Source organism: Procambarus clarkii, chromosome 35, assembly GCF_040958095.1.
Source record: "Procambarus clarkii isolate CNS0578487 chromosome 35, FALCON_Pclarkii_2.0, whole genome shotgun sequence".
NCBI lineage: Eukaryota > Metazoa > Arthropoda > Malacostraca > Decapoda > Cambaridae > Procambarus > Procambarus clarkii.
Window position 1 is genome coordinate 28161864 of NC_091184.1, and position 21926 is coordinate 28183789.

The 21926-nt window shown below is 39.2% G+C and overlaps 1 protein-coding gene across 2 annotated transcripts; it reads right to left on the bottom strand.

Moving 5' to 3' along the window:
- Nucleotides 1–371: 371 nt before the first annotated feature.
- LOC123768459 (apolipoprotein D) lies at nucleotides 372–12096 on the bottom strand. 2 transcript variants are annotated; one of them, XM_045759011.2, is made up of 6 exons: nucleotides 12073–12090; nucleotides 8001–8109; nucleotides 4366–4524; nucleotides 4030–4243; nucleotides 2938–3092; nucleotides 372–815 (listed from the first exon to the last, which is right to left on the bottom strand). In XM_045759011.2, exons 3-6 carry the CDS (start codon nucleotides 4486–4488, stop codon nucleotides 564–566), a joined length of 744 nt encoding a protein of 247 aa, XP_045614967.2. In that variant the 5' UTR covers nucleotides 4489–4524; nucleotides 8001–8109; nucleotides 12073–12090; the 3' UTR covers nucleotides 372–563. The 2 variants fall into 2 exon arrangements, with proteins under 2 accessions (XP_045614967.2, XP_045614968.2); XM_045759012.2 differs by lacking the exon at nucleotides 8001–8109 and having other exon boundaries at nucleotides 12073–12096.
- Between the last annotated feature and the right edge of the window lie 9830 nt (nucleotides 12097–21926).

The following is a 21926-nucleotide window of genomic DNA, read 5'->3' on the forward strand; positions in this document are numbered from 1 at the left end:
CGGTATATCTTCCCTCAATCCTGGCGGTTATGTTTAAACAGTTTACGAGCTTAGAAACTTCACATTCCAAGGTTATTATTGTTACAAATAACCTCGTAGCGCTTACGAGTTCATAAACTGTTTAATAAATGCAGACAAAGCCGCTATAAATGAGGAAAGATGACAAATTTATCGGAAGGAAATTTCCCCAACAACGGGAACTATAAACGCGGCAGTAACAGTAACATCACCAACAACAGTAATAACAGTAACAGCAACAGTATGCAAAGCAACAACATACGAACAGTAACAGCAACAACAAGATTATATGCAGCACAAATCTTTGTGATAAAAAAAACTGACAAGGATGTATAATAATGTGTTAAAACACACCAGTTCCTAATTTTATTTATAGGAATAATGCCCATAACAGCCTATTCACAAATTCCACACCATATGATACTATAACCTAGCTTATGGAGAGAAATATCACACCTACCACCAATGTATCGTGATCCAGGAGTGGGTGATGAGGCTAGCACTAAACACCTTCCAACTGCCACTACGGAACCAAGACCATGTTTCTAAATCTCATTGTCCAGCTCGTTGTTGGCCTCAGTGACATCGCTGGTAATGTTCTCAGCTCCGCTCCCTCCAAAGGCGCTATAGTCCAGTTCGCTGTCTCCAAATGTACCGTTGTTAGACTCGCTGAATCCAATGGTGCTGTCACTGACGTTGATGTCGAAATCGGCCTGACCTTTCCTATTGCAGTTGTTATGGTTAATTTTGTTGAAAGAACTGGGGTTAATTTCCATCTCCTTCAACTTTGCCTTCCACTGTAAACACAGAGAAAACAAGGTTAACATGGCAACAATAATTCGATTGGCAAGATCACTTAAATGTTCCAATTATTTCTGTGTTCGGAGAGTTTCAGTCAGTTTTATAAGTTCCTTTCAGTTAAAAGCAAAATGGTGATATTTCTATATTTAAATATTTTTCCAAAACTAAATAAATAATACAAGGGTAATAATTAATCGGAAGTTTGTAATATCTTAGCCATCTAAAAAGGAAAAAATCATTCCATGCAGCGGCCGTTCACGAAGGAATATTTGTAATATTTCGTAAATGGTATAATGAAATATATAAAATACACATTAATATTCTTATATATTTTGTTTGTCTGTTTAGCACAGACCCAAGTTAAGTTCGGCTTCATTTTATGAAGCATGCTTCGAACAGGGGAAGTGAAACACTGAATGAAGCTCGAGCGTCGTTAGTTGTAAGTCCAGCCCGTCCTCCAAAGACCAAAAAGTGATTCCATGCACCCGCCAAACCCCAGCTGTTTATGAATGAAAAACGGTTTACACACGACTCACAACTGATTTCGTTCGAACACTTCCGCAACAAATGCTTCACTGACGAATTCTGTTCGAACCACAACGTTATAAATGCTTCGCCCACGTACTACAAATACAAATAATTGCCACCAGAACCTAAACACCTAACCTAACCTATGCTTATATATGCACAATATGATATTATAATATTAATTTATATTTGACAAAAATCCCATTTTGAATGAACAGCATGTAAACATTTTTGAATGCGTCTGTGGGGTTGACCGCTGGATGTAATGGACTTGAGTCGAGGATGGGTTGCGAAAAAAGAACATTAGTCCCAGGAATTTATGAGGAGTCATGCTTCCCCATAACACTGACCATTCAGCTTACTAGCCGTCATCATGTTATAAATGAGAAGTACTTTACACATGAATATAACTGATTAGGTTTGCTATTATATATATAGCAAACCTAATCAGATATATATATATATATATATATATATATATATATATATATATATATATATATATATATATATAGCAAACCTAATAAGTTATATTCGTGTGTAAAGTACTTCTCATTTATAACATGATGACGGCTAGTAAGCTGAATGGTCAGTGTTATGGGGAAGCATGACTCCTCATAAATTCCTGGGACTAACGTTCTTATTTCATTTGAGTTTTTGGGAGATAGTAATTTTTATTTAGTTTAAAAAAATATCTTGTATAATTATATATAAACCTGGTGAGATTTTTTCGAATGGGTGGCTTTAGCCAGGTCACAATGATGACCCTTAAGGGTGTAATCTCAAACAGCTTAGCAGTCACAGATAATTAATAACAGTAACAAAGTGACAAACACAAATAAATCTAATCAAAAGCCTAACACAAATGTCACATTTTCATGACGAGACCGTAACTTTAAATAGCGTTTCTGAAGGAAATTATCATTGACCATTGAAAGGGAATTCGTCATTAGACGCTCTCATTGTTTTCTGTAATAACTAAGCATAAACATAACAATTGTAGTGTCAACCAGAGTTCACCGTGCACACTCTAAAATGCAGCTATAATGTCACGTGTCACTCCAGGTGCAGTCTATCTTAAGAGATTTCAATGCAACTAAAATCATAATCCTGTTACTGCCAATGTGTAAAATATGATGCGTTCAGTTCAGTAGGTTCTCTGTACGTAGCACTGAGTAATCTAACTGGTTCTGAACGTGGCACTGAGTAACCTAACCTAACAAAATGGTATAAATTCAACTTCAGAAAATAAAGGTGCCTGAAAAAAGTAGGTAAATTCTCTTTTGCGGACTCTCAAGGTGAGTACACACACACACACACACACACACACACACCAGTGAGCTTCGGCTCTTTGGTCCCGTCTCTCAACTGTCAATCAACTGATGTACAGATGGTGTGTGTGTGTGTGTGTGCACTCACCTAATTGTACTCACAATTAGGTGAGTACACACACAAACTCCATACACAGTTTCAAATGTAGATATGATAGAGCCCAGTAGGCTCAGGAATCTGTACATCAGTTGATGATAGTCGAGAGGCGGGACCAGTAAGCCAGAGCTCAACCCCGCAAGCACAGTTGAGTAAACCTACCTGATCAATAAGAGCATCGTCCAGTGTAGGTTGGCGACCCAAGATGCGGACAGTGTAGCGTCGGACGAGGAGCATGGTGGTACACTCGTAGAGGACAGCGAACTGAGTGTAGTCAGTGTCCACCACCGTCAGGTAGGTGGTGAGGAATCTTGGAGCTGGTGGGAAGGAATAGTAAAGATATGAGTTGTGAACGGCAGTACAGGATATGGACCACATGCCACGATATGCACGGCTAGACTTCTAAGTCATGCACAGCCAAATATTAAGACTTACACTGGTAGAAAACAGAACCTGAGCTCTGCTTGATATAAGAACGTGCATTTGTTACTAAGAAAATAATTACTGTAAATATATGAAAAAGTCACTTTCTGACAAGTACAAAACACCATTATCCTCTCTCTCTCTCTCTCTCTCTCTCTCTCTCTCTCTCTCTCTCTCTCTCTCTCTCTCTCTCCATCTTCCTTCACTCTGGACCTATTATTACCACCCAAGTAAACCCCAAAAAGAAGGTCCGGGCGTGTGGCTTTTCAGTTCTTAAAGAAGCAACAGAGATTATCACAATTAGAGAGAATAGGGTTCAATCTGGTAGCTGGGTTCTCTGAAACTGTCGATATGTTTTGCTTATATTTTCCAGTAATGATTCTCACAGCCATGACACCATATGCACTCTCTCACCACAGGCATTAAATAATCCAGACCCACTCCATAACCACTTCATTCTTTTCCATACTCCATGCTCACCACTGACACTTCACTCCCATGGTAAACAGGCCACTACATCTTCTCCCACACTCATTCCAGTTGCATGAGAAACACAGACCACCGTCATGATAAAGACAGACTATACCACTCCCATGGTATACCAACCACTCCACTCCAAAAGCTAACACAGACCACTCCACTCCCAGAGTAAACAGACCACTCCACTCCCAGAGTAAACAGACCACTCCACTCCCAGAGTAAACAGACCACTCCCATGATAGGACAGACCACTCTACCCCAAAGACAAGCAAACACAGACCACTGCATTTCCATTGTAAACACAAACCACTCCATTTCCACTATAAACACAGAACAATCCTCCATACTCACTCCAAGGCATATCCATCGTCATCTTAGCAGAGTGGTTACTAGAGACAGCTACGGTGCCAGTGCTTCTCCAGACATGATCTAACCCGATGGTCTTTGCGATGAGGAGCTCCCTGGAGTCCTGCACCGTGAACCCGTTCTCCGTACGGTTGAACACCAGCACCATGCACGAGCTGCTGGCCAGCATCGACTCCACCACGTACCACACACCTGCGAACTGCAACAGACATGCGTACCTTTGTTATGGCTCCACTCGTGGGTAAGAAGCAAACGATTAACATAAGAAATATCTACCTGCAGTAGCCGTAGCAAACCTAAGTTGGTGATAATGGTCCTCACCTTATCTGGGTCGAAGTTCCGGACCTCCGGTAGTGACTTACACCGTCCAAGCTCTATCTTGTGGGCAGTGACCAGGGTCCAGAGTCCTGCCACCGCCACCAGCGCCGCCCACATCTGCGTCATGGTCGTGTGCGTGCGGTAAATAGCGGGATGATGTACCTGGTACAGAGAGGATGGAGTGGGTGAGTGGGCCGTGTGAGTCACAATAGTGGGGAGGGGGTGGGAGGAACAGACGCGGTGACTGAAGGGGGTTATTATCTCATACTAAAAGATTAGTTAATTAGTTTTAAATATAATATTTAAAGCTAATTTTCAGGAAAATTAGAGCCACAGTTTACCTTAATTTCTAACCTGCCATTATACTGTAACTTCAGTGTTTAGATTTACATAAACTCAACAGTAAAGTATATACGCAGCAAAACAAGCTTTACCTTTATGTTTATATATTCTTGAGGCTTTATGTTTATATATTCTAATCAATATACCGAAGCCTGAAGGTATGTATTGGCGATCACGACCAAACTATCAACGCGAGACCTGATGGTGAAGCCTCGTATTACCTGTGCCAGTAACTTGACCAACTGGTCATGTGGTCACAACTAAACTAAAGGATTTTTGCTAAAACTGGTCCCAAGTCGCGGTCGTGTGATATAAATGGCGAGTTAGCCAAAGCATTTTGATCTTAAACAGGGCATTGATTACCACCCTTGGACTTCCTTTGAACCACCCGAGGGCCAAGATACAGTGAGAACATCAGGAAATTTGAATCTGAAACAATGTGAATGTTGTCCTAGCTATTCCATCTAGAACTATGCAGGAAGAGGCAAATATCTACGGGTAATCCTGTAAGATCAGCAGACTTAAAAAATTCCTCTGGGAGTTTGACAATACCGTCTGGATTTGCTGTTGGACTTAAAAGCCTATCAATCTCTACAAGGTTATTAAGGCCACCACAACAGTTTACTGACCACTCAGGAAGTAAACTTGCCCTGAAGAGAGTCAACAACTCAAGTAAACTCTCAGTGTATACACACCTAAGAGATGTAGCCCGCTATACTCTCCTCCTCACCTGCTGATGTAGCTCTGAACTAATGCAAATTTTATCAGCAAAAGTATTCACGTATTCATATTAGAGGGACTCCCGTTTGCCCCCGCATCCTGGTATATTTGCATTCGGGGCAGTAGCGGGCGTTGTTCCCGTGTGGGTAAGAGCGACCCGTTGAACCTGAACAAATCCACAAGGGCCGTGACGAGGATTCGAACCTGTGTCCGAGAGCATCCCAGACGCTGCCTTAATCGACTGAGCTACGACATGGTAAAAAAGGAGTTGAAACCGAAGTTCTACTGAACTTATTGGAGGCTTACTTTGTTCCGTTGAACCTGCTCCGCAGAGGAGGCACTATGTAACCGAATGAATGCATATACATGAATTCAGATAAAACTACCATAAATGCTCAAGAAATGGCAGGCGTTTAAACCCGTTATATACCACTGTATTCTAGCTGTAATCCGCTGGATGGTTGCATAATGGTATGAGGCTCTAGTAAGCTAGCTACGCCTGACTGTAAACTATTTATGTATATACTAACACACTGTACCTGTTTCATCAATGATGTCAATTATTTAGCTATGCGGATACGGTGGCTGTACTGCACTTTTGTATTCAGTCCACCACCGCTCACAGGATGGGTGCAGGCGTCACAATGAACTAAGTCACCAGAGAAACTAGGCCCTAAGGAATGCCGGGTCGACATCAGCTGATGTGAATTGTAAATATAACACACACACACACACACACACACACACACACACACACATACACACACACACACACACACACACACACACACACACACACACACACACACACACACACAGGGTATTGCGGCCGAGTGGTGGTCAGCGTCCACGATTCAGTCCAGGGGCCCGGGTTCGATTCTTGGCCGAGACGGAAACAATTACATAGTTTCCTCTTCTTGATACATCTTTTCACCTAGCAATAAATTGGGACCAGGAAGTTAGCTGCGGTAGCCTGCATCCTGGGGATGTGTGCGCGCGTCTCACCAATCCGTCCTCCCAATAGAACACCGCATTTTGACGTATACTCTAAGGCCAAAAATCGTCGTACAACAAAATGCTATATCTTCGACCGCGTATATAATTGACGTACTGGAAAATGGTACATAATTGACCGCGAAATATTCAATTTCGCAAGCCACTGTCCCGGTATTTTGTTTTGGGTCCTCAGGCATGTAAAGGATTAGGGCACTTTAGTACGACAATTTCTTGACCTTAGGAGGACGGGCTGGGTGGGTAGTGGGTGCGCCGGTCAAACTTTCTCCACCTCCGCACGTTGGGTGGCTGTGGGGATGCATGATATGCAAATTAACATTAACGGTGACTAGTTCACTACAAATATACATGTCTCAGCTTAATTTTAAATATAGTCGGGGTTCTGAACGCGAACTCATTTTGTGACACTGTAACCTCTGAGCCACACGCCACACACCACACAGCATTAAATAGACGACACTTCGTGACCGCCAAATATATATTTATGCACGCGAATCGTGAGAGAGTTGCGTGTGCGTGTGTGTGGGGGAGCGTCTACACGCAAGTCTAGTGAATGGGATGTATAATATAGCTGTGGTCTGATAGAGATCATTTATGTTTTCTGTAAGCCATTTTGCGCTACTGCTCAGAGGATGAATATGAAGGGCACAATAAACTACCGCTCACAGGATGATGAGTACGAGGTACCCCATAAACTACCGCTCACAGGAAGATGAGTACGAGGTACCCCATAAACTACCGCTCACAGGAAGATGAGTACGAGGTACCCCATAAACTACCGCTCACAGGAAGACGAGTACGAGGTACCCCATAAACTACCGCTCACAGGAAGATGAGTACGAGGTACCCCATAAACTACCGCTCACAGGAAGATGAGTACGAGGTACCCCATAAACTACCGCTCACAGGAAGATGAGTACGAGGTACCCCATAAACTACCGCTCACAGGAAGACGAGTACGAGGTACCCCATAAACTACCGCTCACAGGAAGATGAGTACGAGGTACCCCATAAACTACCGCTCACAGGAAGATGAGTACGAGGTACCCCATAAACTACCGCTCACAGGAAGACGAGTACGAGGTACCCCATAAACTACCGCTCACAGGAAGATGAGTACGAGGTACCACATAAACTACCAATCACGGGATGATGAGTACGAGGTACCCCATAAACTACCACTCACAGGATGATGAATACGAGGTACCCCATAAACTACCACTCACAGGATGATGAGTACGAGAAACCCCATAAACTACCACTCACAGAATGATGAGTACGAGATACCCATAAACTACCGCTCACAGGATGATGAGTACGACGTATCCCATAAACTACCACTCACAGGAAGATCATCTTCAAGATCAAACTAGATTCTTTCCTCCAAGGAGTGCCGGACCAACCGGGCTATAGTGGATATGTGGGCCTGCGGGCCGCTCCAAGCAACAGCCAAGCGGAGAACCCCATCAAGCTACTCAGAACGAAGTGTCCATGTAGCACAGGCTATGGCGAGCCCGAAAAACAACAGTGATGCTAACAGACGCCGAGAAAGAGTCACTCACCTGGAGCGTCCCGAGCAGCACTGGCGGAAGGGGCCGGGGCCGGGTGGGTTATATTCCAGGGGTCGCCGGGCGCTCCTCCGCCTCCCTCCGACACACCGTCGAGTGGTTCCTGGTAATATGAATGCGTCATGCACGCATACTGGTGGAACCTGTTGCTGGGGGAGGTGGAGGGGTGCGGGGGTTTGCTTCAGCAATGTTGGTAGTAGCAGGAGGAGGTCGGGGACCGGACCGCGGGGACTTTGAGCCCCGAAATCATTGCAAGGTAAGGTATTGCTTATGTAGCTTGTACTATTGTAGCTTATTGTACTATTGTAGCTTGTACTATTGTAGTTCTACTATTGTAGCTTATTCTACTATTGTAACTTGTTCTACTATTGTAGCTTGTGTTAATAGTGTTAGAGTAGCTTGTACTTCTACTGTACCTTATATTACTACTGTTGCTAGTCCTGTAGTTCTGTAGTACAGACCTAATTATCTTAGGCAAAATTTAGCACATATATGTAGCCTAGGAAAGTTTAAGTTTGATTGCTGACTGTTTCTCGTGTTTTTTTGCGGTGCAACAGTCCATTTAAGAACGTTCAACAAATAGTCGCTCTAAATAGTAGCATTTTTGGCTAATAAGTTGTCAACACAATCTTGCTAGAGTCCAACGAGGAAGCCATAAGGCAGAGTTCACTTGAATTCCGTTCAACGGTGCCCAAATGCATTTGATATTCATCACCCTATACCCATCCTGCTACAATCTTGATAGCCTAGTTACACAGCTTTATGTATATAAATCAATAATCTTTTGTCAATCCATTCTCCTGATTAGATAGTAGTTTTCGTAACTATGTACACCAGAGTACAAAAATTGTCTTTCTAAGCAATTAGTAGAGCTTTGTACTATTCACTTTATAGTCGGAAAAAATGAAGCTAAAAACTAACTTAAATATTTCTCTATGCCTAGTATAGCACACATGTGTACTATATTAGGCTTCATGTATAGTGTATACATGAAGCTTCCTAACCTAGGAAGGTTAGGTTAGGTTAGTTTAGTTTGTCTTTGCAACATAAGTAAAAAATAGTTTTCCGGTTTGTCCAACTCAACAGCGTTGATTTCTACTTTCTAATTTCGTTGTACTTTGGTATATATACTATGGTCCTCATCGTTACTATAAGTACTACGAAAACAGGAGGATGGGTTGATTTTTTTAGGGCAACTGGTTCAAGAACTGGACCACAATAATCTCTACATTGAACATTTATCGTGAACAAGTTACAAATAGTTAATTTACTAGTCATGCATCCCGCACTTACCTAATGGTGGGGGGAGGGGGAGGGGGAGGAGTGGTGGAAAGTTTAAAATCATACATCTATCAGTCTCAGAAAATGTAACACAATGTATGGACTCGGCCACCCACCTTTCACCGATTATGTGTGTGTGGGGGGAAAGGGGGACATTACAGGGTCCGATCCCATTTTAATGGGTCCAACAAGACCGACTTCGACTAGCTTATGTCTATCCCTTACCCCAGATCATTCACTTTGTAAAGTTGGGAGAGACTAGCCACAAGCGTCTGGCCTCAAACCTCATACAGAAAAAAACAAGCGGACCTTCTCTATCATATAAATAACGGTGTTCATCACACGATGGCGCCACCATCAACACCGGAGGTCAATGACTGATATTTCATTGAAATATTGTGTTGGTACTTCCACATATCCGGATACAACCAGCTGTTAGGTTGTCCGGTTCAGATAACCGATCATTGTTGGACTACCTGGTTATGGGGTTCTGGGAGTTCTTCTACTCCCCAAGCCCGGCCCGAGGCCAGGCTTGACTTGTGAGAGTTTGGTCCACTAGGCGGGTCCGTCTAATTACCAAAAACTACCACATACTACACACGCTTCAGAAAACTTCCTGGCAATACGTTAGTAATGAATAAATATGATATATTAAGTTAGGCTGACCTAACCTATCCTAACCTATCCTAACCTAACCTAACCTAACTTAACCAAACCTAACCTAACCTAACCGAAGCTTGGATCGTCGACTTGATTTGGCGTCACCAGCTTTTTATTTTCGTCTAATTTCTTTATAAAAAGATACTTTTTCAGATTAAAATTATGTTTTTTCGTGTTGTACATTCAGCACCAACATTATAATGAGTAAATATATCATATTTATTCATTACTAACGTATTGCCAGGAAGTTTTCTGAAGCGTGTGTAGTATGTGGTAGTTTTTGGTAATTAGACGGACCGCACTAGGCTGTAGCTTGGAGCGGCCCGCAGGCCCACATACCCACCACAAACCGGTTGGTCCTGCAACCGGTCAGTTGGTCCGGAACTGACAATTATTCCGCTTGGTTCAAACTCCATTGATTTTGTTTAATTTGAATTATTAAATTATTATACGATCTAACTATGAATTTGGGGAGACATGAAAGTAACTTTAGACTTTTACAGAGTAAAAAATGACCTCAAAATGCAAGAACCAACGTGAAATAGGAAAATAATAATTTAATTAGATGTGAGAGAGAGAGAGAGAGAGAGAGAGAGAGAGAGAGAGAGAGAGAGAGAGAGAGAGAGAGAGAGAGAGAGAGAGAGAGAGAGAGAGAGAGAGAGAGAGAGAGAGAGAGAGAAATGTGTGTTAGTCACCAGAGGTCCAGTGTGAGTGAGAGGAGGGCAGGAAGTGGAGTCCAGCACCCACGCCCACCTCCCGGATATCATCCGTGATACAGTATTCATAAAATATTAGTGTTGTTCCTAAGAATAAAGGGCCTTATAGTTTTTCGTCGCCAGAGCGAAGAGTTCCACGAATGACTCAAATGTTTCTATACGAGGATTTCTTCTCTAAATAAACAGCCGAATGTCCTTGTGTATCTAAAACAGTATCTGAGAATGACATCCTTTTCCCTTATGAAAGGAATCGAAATTCCAGAGAATAATTATGTAGTGTCAATCACGAATAATATTTTTTTCTGACAACTAAGTGCTCAACATTTTAATCCCACTGGCTAATTTTTGTCAAAATAGTGTGGCTAGCCTAGCACTTACACACATTTGAATTTAATACTTTATAATACTAATCAAATTATATGCACACACTTGCCTAAACACGCAAGTCAGAAAGTATAGAAACTTTTAGACACACAACACCCACCAGGGGACTTGAACCCTGGCCACCAAGATGGCAGGTACGCACTTGTGACCGGTCCGTCTAATTACCACAAGCTACACAAGCTTCAGAAAGCTTCCTGGCAATACGTTAGTAATGAATAAATATGATATATTTACTCATTATAATGTTGGTGCTGAATGTACAACACGAAAAAACATAATTTTAATCTGAAAAAGTATATTTTTATAAAGAAATTAGGCGAAAATAAAAAGCTGGTGACGCCAAATCAAGTCGACGATCCAAGCGTCGGTTAGGTTAGGTTAGGTTAGGTTTGGTTTGGTTTGGTTAGGTAAGGTTTGGTTAAGTTAGGTTAGAATAGGTTAGGATAGGTTAGGTTAGGTTAGGTCAGCCTAATCTAACATATCATATTTATTCATTACTAACGTATTGCCAGGAAGCTTTGTGAAGCTTGTGAAGCTTGTGTAGCTTGTGGTAATTAGACGGACCCCTTACACCCACTGCTAACTGTGTCGCCTTGCGAATACCTATACCCCCGAGTCTAACTGGGAGCGTTGCTTGGTCAAAGCAGCAGGGTACAACCACCACAGCAACAGAACACAAACACCACCACAGAAGAAGAGTAGAACAACTACCACAGCAACAGAATACAACCACCACCATCACAACAACATAACACAACAACCACCACAGCAACAGAACACAAACACCACCACAGAAGAAGAGTAGACCAACTACCACAGCAACAGAATACAACCACCACCATCACAGCAACATAACACAACAACCACCACAGCAACAGAACACAACCATCACAACAACAGAACACAACCACCACCACGACAGCAACAGAACACAACCACCACAGCAACAGAACAACCACCTTCCTAACAGAATGACCTTCATGGTGCAGCTCCTCCCTCCCCCCCAGCCCCCACATCACACTTACCTTCCCTGTCTTAATGGTTTCTGAAGAATCCCAAATAGCGTGAGCACCGCACCGTGGCTTGCGTGTCGTCTAGGATCAGCCACTTCTTTCACGCCGATTATCGGTCGCATTCGTTCCCCAAGTTGATCTTGTGGCGAAATGAATACAAATACAAATACAAATATTTATTCAGGTAAAGTACATACATACAAGGTGAAATACAAAACTTGATGGATTTATAGATAGAGCTAGTACATACAATGCCTAAAGCCACTATGACCTTGAGAAGAAGTATAGGTTAGGAATTGTCTCCAAAGAATTCTCAAAGAATTACTCATTATTGCTGTCTAAGATAATTAGACGAGCCAAAACTAAATACTACGAAGATAAATTTACCCAAATAAAGAGCAACATTAAACAAACTTGGAGAACAATTTCTCAAATATTGGGATCAAAGAAGTCTTTAAATAACAAACCGACTCTCCTGTCTAATAACGATGGTCAGCTTTCAGCCTCTGATTCTGCTACTGAGTTCAATAGGTTCTTCTCTTCCATTGGTTCATCCCTTGCAAATGATATTCCATCTTCCAGTACAGACATTAATGACTATCTTTCAGGTAACTATCCACAGTCTCTGTACCTAAAGCCTATTAATTCCACTGACGTCAATGAGATAATCCTTTCCCTTAAAACCAAGTCTGGTGCCCTTGAGGAGATACCAACTTTAATTTACAAAAAAGCCTCCAGATCTTTAGCCCCTGCTATTGCTTTGCTCTTCAACAAGTCACTTGAACTCCAAACCTTCCCAGATATTCTAAAAAAAGCGAGAGTAACGCCTGTCCACAAATGTGGTAATCTCACAGATGTTAACAACTACAGACCTATATCTATCCTGCCAAACTTGTCAAAAATTTTTGAAAAACTAATCTATAAGCAGCTTTACTCATATCTAGCCAAACTCAATATACTTAGCCCTTGCCAATATGGCTTCAGACCCAAAAAAAGCACTAACGATGCACTTATTAGTATGCTTAACTCGATTCATACAGCTCTTGATAAAAATGAGTTCTCTGTTGGGTTGTTTGTGGACCTGCGTAAAGCTTTTGACACTGTCAACCACCAAAACCTTCTTCTTAAATTACATCATTATGGAGTCAGAGGACACTCCCTACAATACCTCAAATCCTACCTTACTGACAGGCTCCAATATGTTTCTGTGAATAATACAATTTCTCCCACCCTACCCATCAACATTGGTGTTCCCCAGGGCAGCATACTTGGCCCTCTCCTCTTTCTCATCTACATTAATGACCTTCCAAATGCCTCCCAACACCTCAAACCAATTCTATTTGCCGACGACACAACCTTCATTTACTCCAGTCCTGATCCCCTTGCTCTAAATGCCACAGTAAATACTGAGCTAAATAAAGTCCATCTGTGGCTAACTGCCAACAAACTCACCCTTAACACTGACAAAACCTTTTATATTCTGTTTGGCAATAAATCCTCTAATCAAATAAATCTCAAAATAAACAATACCCAAATTTGTAACAAATTAGATGGCAAATTCCTTGGCATTCTCATTGACCACAAGCTTAATTTCCAGGGACACATTCTAAACATATCAAAAAAAGTTTCAAAAACTGTGGGCATTCTTTCTAAGATCAGATATTATGTACCACGCCCTGCCCTGGTGACTCTCTATTACTCCCTTATCTATCCATATCTCAACTATGGTATTTGTGCTTGGGGCTCTACTACCCAAAATCACTTACGTCCTCTAATTACTCAACACAAAGCTGCTATTAGGACAATATCCAATTCTGGCCCCAGACATCACTCGGTACCCCTACTTAAATCTCTGAATATGTTAGACATAAAGTCACTGCACATTCTCTCATGTGTATTATACATATATAAAACGCTAAACTATAATGCCAATCCTGATCTCAAAAGCTTCATAGAAGGTTGTATCAGAACCCATGAGCATCACACCAGAAATAAATACAGTTTTGATATTCCTAGAGTACGACTTAATCAAACTAGAAATGCTCTACAAATCAAGGGGCCCAGAATGTGGAATGACCTTCCCAACCATGTTAAAGACTGTACCTCTCTCAACCAGTTTAAGTTAAAAGCGAAGCTATACCTAATAAATTCCCTGTAACCTACCTTACCCTTCTATTGTCAACCAATGTCTGTTTTTTTCTTTAAAGAGCGCTGTTTGTCGACATAATTATATTTGTGCTGCTTTTTCATCTATGTCTTCATTTCTTGTTTTCATTCTACTCATTATGCTCAATTAGTATTAAGCTTGTCATTTAAGTTTATCATGCCCGAAACGCTTTGCGTAATAGTGGCTTTAGGCATTGTATGTACTAGCTATACCTATAAGTCAAACAATCCTTGTAAATATTTATTTATGTATGTACCTTACCTAAATAAAATTGTATTGTATTGTATTGTATTGTACTATTATGCAAAGCGTTTCGGGCAGTTCTAAATGAATGAATGAACGAACGAGAAAATAAATATATATCTATTGGCATTGATTGATTGATTGATTTCCAAATTCTTTCGAACTCCACACATTCATATGTGTAAACACATACACAAGTGGCCAGAAAGAAAGCAACATTAGCATAAGTAGTTAAGGAAGCAAGGCAGTAATTGCGCAAGCACAATCGAAGAGGAAATTTGAAACAAATTAGACTTATGAAATTAGACATTATAATTCTGTGCATCAAATATTAGACTGGTATCAAACACCGTGATAGAAGCAAGTCCTTAATAATTTTTAGTTGCAAAGGAAAAGAAATAACATCTAGGACAGAAAGAGCTGCAGAAGAAATAAAGATCATAAATCAAATTGCAGGGGTTAGTGCAAGGCCTTTCAACCAAAGACAATATATATGTGATCACACACAGAAAAATCGGTATACAGTATACAAAAATGTAAAAAGTTGTCACATTATGATTACCTTAAGTGGAGCTAAACAGATGGAAGAATTACGTTTGAATACAGTACAGTTTTAGGAAATTAGAAAGTGATGTGGATGGGAAATTGGGGTCATTATGATGAAATGTGTTAAAGGAGAGACAGAGACAGAAGCTAAAACTGAATTTCGATAAAGCAACATGATTAAATGAGGGTATGAATAAGAAATATTTTTTTTCCTGCATGGTAATAGGGATCAGGAAGGCTGTAAAATGGTACATAAAAGTAAACCAACAAATATCATTACAATAAGGGATAGTAAAGGACAAAGGAGGGAACATGGTCCTGAAAACTGTGTATGCTAACATAAATGGGGTGTGGTGAAAAAAATACAGTACTTGAGTTAAATTATGTAATACAACATAGGATGTCACATATTGTCAAAGATAAAAATTTTAATGAGTTGGCTACTACTCTATTTGATTTGAGAGAAAAATTAGAAAAGGTGGAAGCATTGCTCTGCTGGTACATGAACAGCTAAAGATAAGAGAATGAAGTCTTTTCAACCCATAAGTTGGCCTAATGGTACTAGAGACCTGTGATCAGGATGATAAACTGACAATCATTAATGCCTACAGTCTACCAGCAAGCAATACATAGATGGACAAAGGAAGAACTATATGACAAATGAGAGGACCTTATAATAATCATGGGAGAGGTTATGATAAAAGCAGATTAAAATAAATCTAATTACAGGCTTTCTGTAATCAGGCTTCTAGATTAAAAATCAGCCTAATAACAGGCTTCCTGTTCCTAATAATGGGAATTACATATACACTATATACTGTTACATAATTACTCTCATTATTCGGGTACTGGCTTCTGCCAAGCAGTCATTGATAACAATAAGCCCATTCAAGAGTTTATGTAAATGTTTTATGTGTACGTATATGTAAAATAAATTAATATTAAAATGTATATTAACAGGCAACATGACATTCTATGTTCGTATGTTTTTGGCATTCCTGCGCCTGGTGCTGATACATTATTTAACCACTGACACAATAGTTTAGTGAACATGCAACCTTCCCTCCTGGAAGGTAAGCTAATTGATGTCTGTCAGAAACCAGTCAGTCTATTTAGTGAGCTAAGATGTTCTGTTGGGTTAACATCTAGCTTCTGATGACTTGCTAAGGCAGTTCAATAAGTTATGGTGTTAGGTATTGTATCTTGTAGCACTGTACTTTCATACTTTGTTGTTGTAAGTGTCTGGGTCATGAGTTGAAAGTAATGTTCACAGTTTTATTTGATTTTGACTTATGTGTACAGAGATAGTCGTAGTGCAGGTGTTAAAAGTAACTTTTATTTTATTTAATTTAATTTTTGTTTAAAATTTTGGCTTTTACTTTCTCCTGTTTCCCATATGCACATTGAACCTTTTTATGCAGCGTCTTGTTTTTTTATGCTACGTAAAGCACACCATCAGCTGGATATAACCTCACTTAACGTAACAATAAATACACACAAACATGTGTACATAGTTCCCCATGTTTGTCTTAATTCATCCTTTTTCTGATATATGTGTATAACCTAACAAGTGGAACAGGTTCTTTTATATTTAAATAATACTAGATGCTAAATGGTAACTATTGTATTACCTACGACTGTATGGAAAGGAGGTCTCCCTGTGCAAGGATAATATAAAGTCAGAGCAACTGTATTGACTTTATTCTTTTAGAACAACAACAAAAGTTTATTATGTACATATTTAGGAATGCTAAGAAAAGATAAATATAATATATATATATATATATTTATATATATATTTGACTATTTCATACACTAATAGGGAAAATGGCAATGAAAGACAGAATACAATGAATGAAAGGATACAAATGTAGGTAGAAAGAGAATATGCAATAAAAGACAATTAAGAATCAAAAGTAAAAGAAAACAGGAATGAGAGAGACAAATGCTTGTAATCAATATATAATACAAACACATCAATTCCCAGCTTAAGTGCATCATTACACACAACGGCAGCAGCAGGGATTGTTGGCAATAATGCTAAAAAAATATTGCCCGTTTGGCTTACATGTGATTGCTATCAAAATAAGGAAGACATTAGTTTGATACACTGCTATGACCATGTGTATTTACCTCTTAAATTTAGATACAGAGCATTCTTTGTCAGCAGCCTTTAAAGTATAATAACAGTGTTTTTGACAAAATGTTTATCAAAGATAATATAACTTTCTCTGCAAAGATATAGTTTGTATGGATAATAAGTTTTTGTATATATAAAGATAAGATTTATTTGATAAAATATTGAAGTTTAATGATGGGATCAAACCGCTATTCCCGAACTCCTCAGGCATACACACTACTGACTGGACCAAATGGGCTAGAAGTATAGTATTTCAACCATTATAGTTCAGTCAGTAGTGCGTGTGCTGAGGAGTCCATGGATGCAGGTTTGAGCCCATCATATGGCTTCAACACTTTCTCATAGATATATCACTTCCTTGTGATATTATTGTGCATCAGATTTCTTTCGTGTATACTGTATATGAATAGCAGACATGTAGCAGCAGTAGCACATTGCCCTCAACTCTCTGTCAATAGTTATCAATCTTCTGGCATTTTCATACATTACTGATCAAATCAACTATATCAGATACCGAAGACAATATCCATTTTAATAAAACTATACAATCCAATGGTGGTTTTTGGCATCTCATACTTCATAATGTTTTTTATATCAACTCATATCAAATGTAATGTAAATTTATTTTGATCTTAGGTAAGGGTTTAAGATGAGATATAGGCATGTCTCTATATCCACCTGTTTTAACAAAGCAACCACTTCTCCTTAGATCATTAAATTGAGCTGAATTGTTTCAGTATGGAAGAGTGATTTGCTGAGGCACTGTACAGTATATATAAGAAATGTGTACTATGACTTATGTACTAGTTACTTTACCTGTGTCTATTAAGACCATGGAAAGAGTTGTTGTTATAGTGCTCTGATTCCCAACCTTTTTTTTTCTAATACTCAAAAGACCCATATTCCCCTTGGGGATCACAACCCACAAGTTGGAAACCACTAAATATAGAGAAATCTTTGAAATATAATTTAAATTTTCTCTATTAAATTTGTCTACAGAGGGGATGAAGATGTTGGGGGTGTGCATACCAAATTGAATCATTTCCCTGATCATAATATCACAGCAGTATTAATACCTTCCTAATTATTTGATCGTGGCCCAGGTTAATATCTACACCAGTTCAAAAGTAAACAATATATTAGAGATGTACATAGAATAAGTAACAATGTGGCTGAAACAAACAACACAATCCACACATATGAAATGACAGCGACAACATTCCCGTCGGACCTGGCCCCTTATCAAGCCATGACTTGATGAGGGTCCGGGACAGACTGAAACGTTGTCACAACTTGATAAGGTTCCAGGACGGACCGAAACGTCATCACAACTTGATAAGTGTCCAGGATAGACTAAAACATTCTCACTTTTATTTCAGTTCATATGTGAGGGGTTGGGTTGTTTGGAGATGTATACTGTACTTTTATCTTTGAATGTTTCCTTTTACTATGAAGCTGCCTTAGCTTACACATCAACACTGCACTGTACTACTGTATTATATCCATCTACTGTATATGTTTAATTACATTTTAACAATACAGTACCTGTATACAAATTAACCCTTTCAATTACATCTCTTGGCAGAAATTTCATGTAACCAAGTCAAAGAAGAACTAATAAAGTTTATTAAGATGCCCCATGACCATCACCAGCATTAATCAAGTTTGATTTAAATCTTCCCATAAATAAATTGTACAATATTAGATATTAACATAAAACTTAGAACACACAGTATATAAAACCTTAGGTTGATTATGTCTCAATAACAATTTCCTTATCATTCAGATACTAACTTAAATTTCCATAATATCATATGAACACACAACATTGATAAAATAATTTAAATTAAAAAAAATAATATTGGGGAAATGTACAGGCATACAGTATCTTTGTGAGAAAGGAAATCTTAACTACCGTTAAATTATGAACAAAGTTCTGAAAAGGTAGAAATGGAGAGAGTGGAAAGTGGTGAAAATTAAAAAAATAAAGTGGTGAAATTATGGAACGAGACGCAAACGACGCACTAGATGACAACTATGTAAGGATGTGTACAAGAAATGTTTTTTGAAACTTTAAACCAATGGAGATTCATATAATTAAGCTTATACAGAGAGATGCAGTTTATTAATTTATTTACTGTGATTGGCTACAAAAAGAGTTAAAACTGAGCAATAATATTTTAAATTAAAAACAAAAATTATTTTGATATATTTAAACGGCAATGCAGCATATGATACTGCTCAGTTTGATAGTTGTAAGAAGAGTGCATTCAGCTTTAGCAAAAGTTGTGGTATGTTGTTTTAACAAAAGATTTTGAGAATATTCTTATCATGTGTTTAATAAAAATTATCTGCAAAAACTGACTAGCTTGAAAAGATATCATTAGTGTTTTTTGTATTTTTTGTTTCTCTTATTTACAATAGACAAGATACAAATATTGAAACTATAATGGAAAACTAAATTGCCTACCATGGATAGGAAAGAAATAGCTAAATAAATTAAAAGATTAGTTATCATACAATTTTATATGAAAATGCCAGTTTTCGCAAATGCATCACTTAATCTCGACCTATAATATAACTTAGCAATATACCCTGCAAAAATAGACCTTCCAGCATTTTTTAGAGGTCATCATCAAAAGCGGACCAGGCTGTATCCTCTTTTTTTAATTAACTGAAGATCGTATTTCTAATACATAATAGAAATGTTAAATAAATTACTCAAAAGGAGAACTGCCATGACCACAAGAAATATTCACCTGCCAGTGAAAGTCAGTGAACCACACATATTCTTAATTTAATGTGTGTGTGTGTGTGTGATATATGTACTGTATATGTGTGTGTATTTACCTAAATATTCATTTAAATTTCTTTGTGGGAGTAGAGTTACTGCTCCCTGGTCCTGCCTTTCAACCTTCGATCAATGTTGTGTAAAGGTTTCTGAGTGTATTGGACTCGGTCATATCTACATTTGAAGCTGGGGTATGGGCTCTGTTTTTGTATGTGTGTGTGTGTACTCACCGAGTTGTGCTTGCAGGGGTTGAGCTTCAGCTCTTTGGTCCTGCCTCTCAACTGTCAATCAACTGGTGTACAGATTCCTGAACCTATTGGGCTCTATCATATCTGAATTTGAAATTGTGTATAGAGTCTCCCTACATCACATCATTGTGTATTTACTATTTGTATCTGCAGAATCGAGCTATTAACTCTTGGACCCCGCCTTTCTAGCCAATTTATTTTTCCTCTATTATATCTACTTACTACATATATTTCTCACTAACACACACACATGTTCCCAGGAAGCAGCATGTAGCAGCTGTCTAACTCCCAGCTACCTATTTACTGCTAGCTGAACAGGGACATCAGGGGTGAAAGAAACTTTGTCCATTTGTTTCTGCCTCTGCCGGGGATCGAACCCAGACCCTTAGGACTATGTCACCAGAGCGCTGTCCACTCAGCCACGAGGCCCCATGTACACACCGAGCGCTGTGTGTGTGTGTGTTTAATTACCTAAGTGTAGTTACAGGATGAGAGCTATGCTCGTGGTGTCCCATCTTCCCAGTAATCTTTATCATATAATGCCTGGAAACTACTGATAGCTTTGGTCTTCAAAACCTTCCTTAACGTATTCCAACTGTATACCACTCTGTTTGCAAAATTAAAACTTTCTTATATTTTTGCTGGTAGCTTTGTTTCCCTAGTTAGAATCAATGACCTCTTAATCTTGAAGTTGCATGTTTAAAATATTCCTTTTTGTCAATTTTCTTAATTCTCTGATTGCTTCTATTCCTCCTATTTTCTAGACTTGGTATGTTTAACACCTCCCGCCTCTCCTCATAGTTGAGCGAGTGTGAGTGTGTATTCACCTAATTGTGCTTGCGGGGGTTGAGCTTTGGCTCTTTGGTCTCGCCTCTCAACTGTCAATCAACTGGTGTACAGATTCCTGAGCCTACTGGGCTCTATCATATCTACATTTGAAACTGTGTATGGAGTCAGCCTTCACCACATCACTTCCTAGTGCATTCCATTTATTAACTACTCTGACACTGAAAAAATTCTTTCTAACGTCTCTGTGGCTGTGTGTGTGTGTGTGTGTGTGTGTTTTTGTTTTTCATGTATTCATCCATGCATGTGTGCACACATGCATGCATGTGAGAGAAGTTTTATGGTTTATAACATTACCATAATCCTCACTTTATCTAAGGTTATTCATATCCTCAAACTAAAAGAAGACCAGCAATTATGAGTTTTGCATATTACTGAAATAGGGGTCTATAATCACATATGCAACAAAGACAAAATAAGCCTCTTGAAACACTAAGTACTTAGAAATTACCCATTATGTCACAGTCCTTGCGACTCTCGGGCTACTGTTTTGTTACAACCTGTGGCATTCTAAAAATTCTGGCTACAGACATTACATTAGAATCAACTAAATTGGGATTTGCAAATATGGTGCAGTACTGTATAACACTGAGCCAATATGAGCTGCATTGAATGCACTAAAATAATAAGTCAATGGGGGGACTAGTGATTGTAAAATTTTACATATATTGTTTTTCTTTACAAGCCAACCTTGCAGTTGAATCATATTTAACCCAATTAAGAGATTGTCAAATTACATTGCTTGAGGGTTCTCATGTTCATGGTGTTTGCAGTGAACGCCTCACTTCAGTATCGTGTTCTAGCCTGGACAGAATTTGATGAAAAACCTAGCTGTGTGGTACTCTAGCTTATCTTCCCAGCTGTGTGGTACTCTAGCTTACCTTC

Coding starts and splice junctions, on each gene's coding strand:
- LOC123768459 (XM_045759012.2), bottom strand. CDS start 4,488: ATGACGCAGATGTGGGCGGCGCTGGTGGCGGTGGCAGGACTCTGGACC. Junction 4,244..4,365: donor GGAACTTCGACCCAGATAAG/GTGAGGACCATT, acceptor TGTCTGTTGCAG/TTCGCAGGTGTGTGGTACGT. Junction 816..2,937: donor ACGATGCTCTTATTGATCAG/GTAGGTTTACTC, acceptor CTGTGTTTACAG/TGGAAGGCAAAGTTGAAGGA.